Source organism: Camellia sinensis, chromosome 5, assembly GCF_055761805.1.
Source record: "Camellia sinensis isolate YWXY chromosome 5, ASM5576180v1, whole genome shotgun sequence".
In the NCBI taxonomy this organism is placed as follows: Eukaryota; Viridiplantae; Streptophyta; class Magnoliopsida; order Ericales; family Theaceae; genus Camellia; species Camellia sinensis.
Window position 1 is genome coordinate 182468684 of NC_138965.1, and position 5956 is coordinate 182474639.

Here is a 5956-nt window from a genome sequence, read left to right on the forward strand (position 1 = left end):
AGTTCCTTTTAGTATTTAGTATGCATAAGTGTTCATCTCGATTGCTCAAATTGAAAGGCTGCATTATTATTTATTACTTACAAGTCGCAAGTTTGTCCAACATTTGGTAGTCTAACATGTTGGATATGTAGACACAAGATTGTGTAAGGAAATGGAATTGTAACTCTAGGATATGAATTAACTAACTCAAATTAATTTGATCAATATAGGATGCTGAAAAGAATGGTAAATCTAAGTCACCCAAGATATTAGGCAGGATGAACATGGCGTCAGCAGGACAAAGAAAAAAGATTTCCTTAGGTGTGGACCATGTCAAAATGGGAAATAAAGTTGCAACCCTTGGATCTGGTAAGAACAATCATATAATTTAAAAGTTCCTTTCTTCTAATTCCAATGGAATTGACATCAAAATGCATTGACTGTTACAGGGAAAGATTTCATAGTATCTAAGAAATCTGGATTGGGGAACTCATGTTGTTCCACTAGCTCTACAACATCCCTTGGATCATCTTCTTCAGTTTCTGTCACTACTAGTGATGATTCATCAGCTTCTTGTTCTCCATCTGGTAGTGCTTCGTCGTTGAAATCTTCCTCAAACTCGAGAATAAAAGCAGATTCCAGGAAAAGTAGCCTTGCTGCCTCTGGTTCAACCTCCAAGACTCCTCTCAAGTGCTTACTAGGAGACAAAATTGTGTTGGAAAATCCTGGTTTGTCCACCCCTTTATTGTCCATGTCAAACCATTCTTCTAATGATCCTGCAAAATCGACCAGAAATTTCAAACCTTCAAGTCTCCGAATGCCATCACCAAAGATTGGGTTCTTTGATGAGGTAGTTTTATTTTCTTTCAATTTGTTTAGTTCTATGTTATGATTATTATTATTTGTTACTTATAAGTTACAATTTTGTCCAGCATTTGGTAGTCTAACTTGTTGGATATGTAGACACAAGATTGTGTAAGGAAATGAAACTTAACTCTAGGATATGAATTAACTAACTCAAATTAATTTGATCAATACAGGATGCTGAAAAGAATGGGGAAGCTAATTCGTTTCCTCATAAGTCACCGAAGATATTAAGCAGGATGAACATGGCGTCAGCAGGACAAAAAAAAAAAGATTTCCTTAGGTGCGGACCATGTCAAAATGGGAAATAAAGTTGCAACCCTTGGATCTGGTAAGAACCTTCATATAATTTAAAAGTTCCTTTCTTCCACTTCTAATGGAATTTACATCAAAATGCATTGACTGTTACAAGGAAAGATTTTATATTATCCAAGAAATCTGGATTGGGAAACTCATGTTCCACTAGCTCTACAACATTCCTTGAATCATCTTCTTCAGTTTCTGCCACTACCCGTAGTGCTTCGTCGTTGAAATCTTCCTCAAACTCGAGAAGAAAAGCAGATTCCAGGAAAAGTAGACTTGCTGCCTCTGGTTCAACCTCCAAGACTCCTCTCAGGTGCTCACTAGGAGACAAAATTGTGTTGGAAAATCCTGGTTTGTCAACCCCTTCATTGTCCATGTCAAACCATTCTTCTTATGAATCACCTGCTAGCTCCATTGATGGATGGTCCTCAGAATCATCATCAACTGCCCACCAAAGCTCCAACTGTTTAGAGGTCAGTTTTCATACCAGTACTTCCAGAGGAGCTTGTTTAGGAAATGATGCCACCCAAGCATTAAATTTTCAGAGTTTCCCACATGATGAATGTTTCGATGGTCAAGAAAGTCATCAAACAAGGTTTCCAAATCTATGTCTTGAAGTAGTTAGGGGAACTGCTAATGATCTTGCAAAATTGACCAGAAATTTCAAACCTTCGGGTCTCCGAATGCCATCACCAAGGATTGGGTTCTTTGATGAGGTAGATTTATTTTCTTCTGATTTTTTTAGTTCTATGTTATGAGTATTACCTTGTGAAGTCAGTATTTCAATCAAGTAAAGCTTATCTGCTTTGACAGGACAAAGCTATGTTGTCGACGGTAGGTAGAGATTTCCAGTTTCATTTTGGAGCGCAGAGTGCTTTGCCTAATATCAGTGGGGTGACAAATAGAAAAAGGCCGGATAAACTTCAGACTACTGGAATTTTACTAGAGAATGGGGATACAAAGCTTGGTTCTGTGCAAAATGGAGTGATAAATCCTTCTTTGAATGCCATTCGCAGATATGCAGCACAGAATCAAGAGCTAGATAAAAATTCCCCAAAAATGTCTAGCACGTCTGCAACCTCGAGATATTTACCGGGGAAAACTTCAAAAGGTCAGACTGATGCATCTCCTCAATTGTGCAGAGAAAATTGCTCAAGATCTAGTAAAGTTATTGATGGGGGACATAATTCAAAAAAACTAGGCCTGCATTCTAGTTTGAAGGCAGAAAGGAAAAGAACAGAAGGGATATTGAAAAATGAAATGGGTGGAGAGAGCAAGAGGCCAATGACGAAAGAGCATGAAAGGGCCAGCAGGCGCCCTCTTGAGAATGACCCTCATTCACTTCATGACAACGAAAAAGAAAACATACCTAGTTTTGAAGATCATGTTAATGGTTCAAATAGATGTTTGGAGGTCATTGATCTCAACAGGGGCGTGGTGATAGAGCTTGAAGGGAAGAGGGGTTGCTCTCATTCCCACCTTGGTGACAATTTGGCTGAAAATGACAGAGCCCCCATGTATTCATCATCCTTCTCTAAGGAGTACCTTTTTCCCCGCCAGCAGGTTTCACCAAATATGCTGTCAAAGACTGGACCACTCTCTCTTTCGACGACAGTTGAGTTCATGCCCAGCACAAGAACTCCATTGGCGGACAAAAATTCTGCTCCCATGTAGCAGCAGATTAATTCAGGTTTATAACAGAATCAGAATCAACAGTAGACAAGGCAGTGGAAAAGGTGTCCAAACACTCCATTACATGGCATTGGAGATCAGAATTTTTTATTTATTTATCTGAACCTAGGATTAACATTTCAAGGCATGGGTCTCTGTTCTATATTTCTCTCACCTGAGTTTATTAATCTTTAAGTTGGTTCTTCTGGGAACACTTCCCATATATTAGCAAATTGTCCGATCAACCTTGTCATTTAGTGTTTTTTGATTGTGCAAGAGTTTAATTGGATTGGAGTTCATAGTCCTTGTATAGGAAAAATTGTTCCTGAATAAGCACATACTATTTGTCAGATCAGATATAATAAATGTGTTGGATTTCTCATCTGTTTTGAGATTTGAATGCTAGTGTATGCTTAGCACATATTAATGTGGAGCAAAACAATTAAGGTAATATAGAACATCATTAAATCCATTGACATTCCAGGTGCTGAAGCTAGCCACTGAAAATGCAGCAGTCACTGAAGTTAGCCACTGAAAATGCAGCAGTCATTGATTCTGATCTGTAAGGATAAATCACCAGTGCAACTCTCTCTCTCTCTCATTAATATGCTGTGAATAATCTGCAGGAAATTTGAGAGGGAATTTAATTCTGAGCTTGAGTCTCGGGCCAATTTTGAGCAGCAGTTCTCAAGCCGAGCCATATTTAACTCATCTTGCTCAGTGGATTCTCAGTGTTGGAAGGGACTAGTGAGTTAGTTCTGACACTTTGCTCCGTCGTTTTTTGGGTGTAGACAATATTATTTAAGATGCCTTTCTTGCATTTGACTGTATGTATAGGATAGAGAAAGTCTAGTCCCTTGTTTGATTGTTGAGATTATGGTGATGAGATGTGGCTCGGTACTTGGCTGCTGATGCATACCAGCCACTGGCTTTGCTAATTTTGGTTTTTCTGACTTTTAGACATGCAATATGTATTTCATTGAGGCTAGGGTTCTATTTTTTTTTTTTACAGCAAGCACCAACTATTTCATTTCTGCCATAAATCTCTCTCCCCTTCTCTCTCATAAAAAAAAGGAATCAAAATTTGATAAACAGTAAATCAAATCTCTCCCGTTCTCTCTCGTAAAAAAAAGAATTAAAATTTGATAAACAATAATAAAGGTTGAGAGAAAACCATAAAAAAGATATGCCGTGACGATGTCTTTTGACAACGTGCCAAAAAAGTTAGTTTTTTTGACTTTTTAATTTTTTTTACACAAAAAAAGAGTCAAAAAAATCAACTTTTTTTTAGTTAGAAAAGCCACCAAAATTTTTTTTTTTTAAAAAAGTCAAACAATTGTCTATATATATATATTGTAATAATATTATAAATTTATATTGAACTATTTAAGAATTATTCAGATTTATCTTCTTATGATTTAAATTTATTTTACGAGAAATTATTAAGTACTTCTAGAATATCACATATTTATACTTTTTTAACGATCATCATTTACCATGCCTCTTTATATTCCTTAATCACCAAATACAAAATCATAATACTCTGCCTTCTCTACTAATCATAATACTATAAAATATTATGTGATCATGCTTCTAAACTATCCAATAATTACTCTTATTTTATACGTAAATCTCATAATATACAAATTCAATTTCAATTATACATTTTCAAAAAATCTTCGAAGATCATAAATTTGGGTCCGTAGACTTGTTCGCGTGTTCATTGTCCTCGTCGGTCACTCAGCTTTAGCCTTTTTGTTTTGTCCTCATAAACCTGCTACGCTACCTCAGAAAATTTTAACCCTTTCCGTCAATATCAAAACCTAATCATCAATTCTTGTGTTGGAAAACATTTTTCGTAATTTGTCTTGGTTTGTCAAAGGTTATGGGTTTTGTGTGTTTGTCTTCTTGTTAGTTTTAAGATAATTGTTTCCATTGCTTTCTTTGATTTGTAAGATTGCTTATAATTTGAACTAATTACAAATACCCAGCTATAATTACTTTGTGGGCCCGAATTTTAGGTATTTTGAAATAAGGGTTATTTTATTTATTTATTTTTTAATTCTAAAATTGAGTAAAAAGTTTGATTTTAATATTAACTGCTTCAAACTTTTCATCAATTTTTCTTAAAATCTTTCTAAAAATTTCTATCTTATTCCAAAATTTTATTTTCATCAAATTTGATAAAAAAAATTCATTTCTAATATTTCATCTTTTTAAAAAATGACTCTCTTGATTTGATGATTATTTAATAAAAAGATTATAAATGATTTTTAATTTTTTTTTATCAATTTTAAATCTGATAAAAGAAAAGATAAATGATTAGAGATGCTCTAAGGCCTTGTTTGAGAAGATGATTTTTGGGTAAAATAATTAATAAATACAAAATAGACTAAAATAGCCAATAAAACAAAATATCACATCCAACTTATAATCATTTCACTCTCTCTTATAACCATCAAATTAACTAAAAAAATCAACTGTCATCTCAAACACAATTTTTTAACCAAATTAAAATAATTAAAAAAATTAAATAACCAATTAAAATAACTAAATTCTCAAACGGAGCCTAATATGCTAGTTTAATGGATTTTATATACATATGATGTGGCTTTTGAGTGAAACCGCAGTGCTAATCTTAATTTTATAGTCAACTGTGCAAATCTTATATTTCTTTAGAAAAATTCTACACATATAGGAGTATAAAAATGGCCTACGTCCCATGGATGACCTGAAACCCCCTCGCGGTTCGGGGTGGGTCCGGCCCGTTTGGTCCTAGGCCCGACCCAACCTGAGACCTTGGGCCATGGCCTGGACCATCATTTTGAAGCCCAACTCGACCCACTTAAGGCCCACTCAAGGCTCGACCTGAGGCCCGGCACGCCCGAGACTCAGTGCTTTTTGTAGCAAAAAATAATAAAATTTTGATAAAAAAAATAAAAAAAATTTGTTCAAGTCCGAGCTCAGGCCCAAGGGTTAGCCCAAGGCCTAAATACCCCCTGGGTCTGGGCCTAATTTCCTGATTCGGCCCAACCCGATTTTTTTGGCAAGAGCCTATAAAGCCCGACATGGGCCGACCCGGATGGGCCGAGCCAAATTTACACTCCGTAACACATATATAAAATTCATACAAAAAAAT

At 35.5% G+C, this 5956-nt stretch overlaps 1 protein-coding gene across 1 annotated transcript; it reads left to right on the plus strand.

Annotated features, from left to right (window-relative positions):
* The first annotated feature begins 1238 nt into the window (after nucleotides 1-1238).
* LOC145791032 (uncharacterized) lies at nucleotides 1239-3199 on the plus strand. Its single transcript, XM_082870656.1, has 2 exons — nucleotides 1239-1862; nucleotides 1960-3199. The coding sequence occupies exons 1-2, from the start codon at nucleotides 1521-1523 to the stop codon at nucleotides 2818-2820; spliced, it is 1203 nt and encodes a 400-aa protein (XP_082726782.1). The 5' UTR covers nucleotides 1239-1520; the 3' UTR covers nucleotides 2821-3199.
* Nucleotides 3200-5956: the final 2757 nt, after the last annotated feature.

Coding starts and splice junctions, on each gene's coding strand:
- LOC145791032 (XM_082870656.1), top strand. CDS start 1,521: ATGTCAAACCATTCTTCTTATGAATCACCTGCTAGCTCCATTGATGGA. Junction 1,863..1,959: donor GGATTGGGTTCTTTGATGAG/GTAGATTTATTT, acceptor CTGCTTTGACAG/GACAAAGCTATGTTGTCGAC.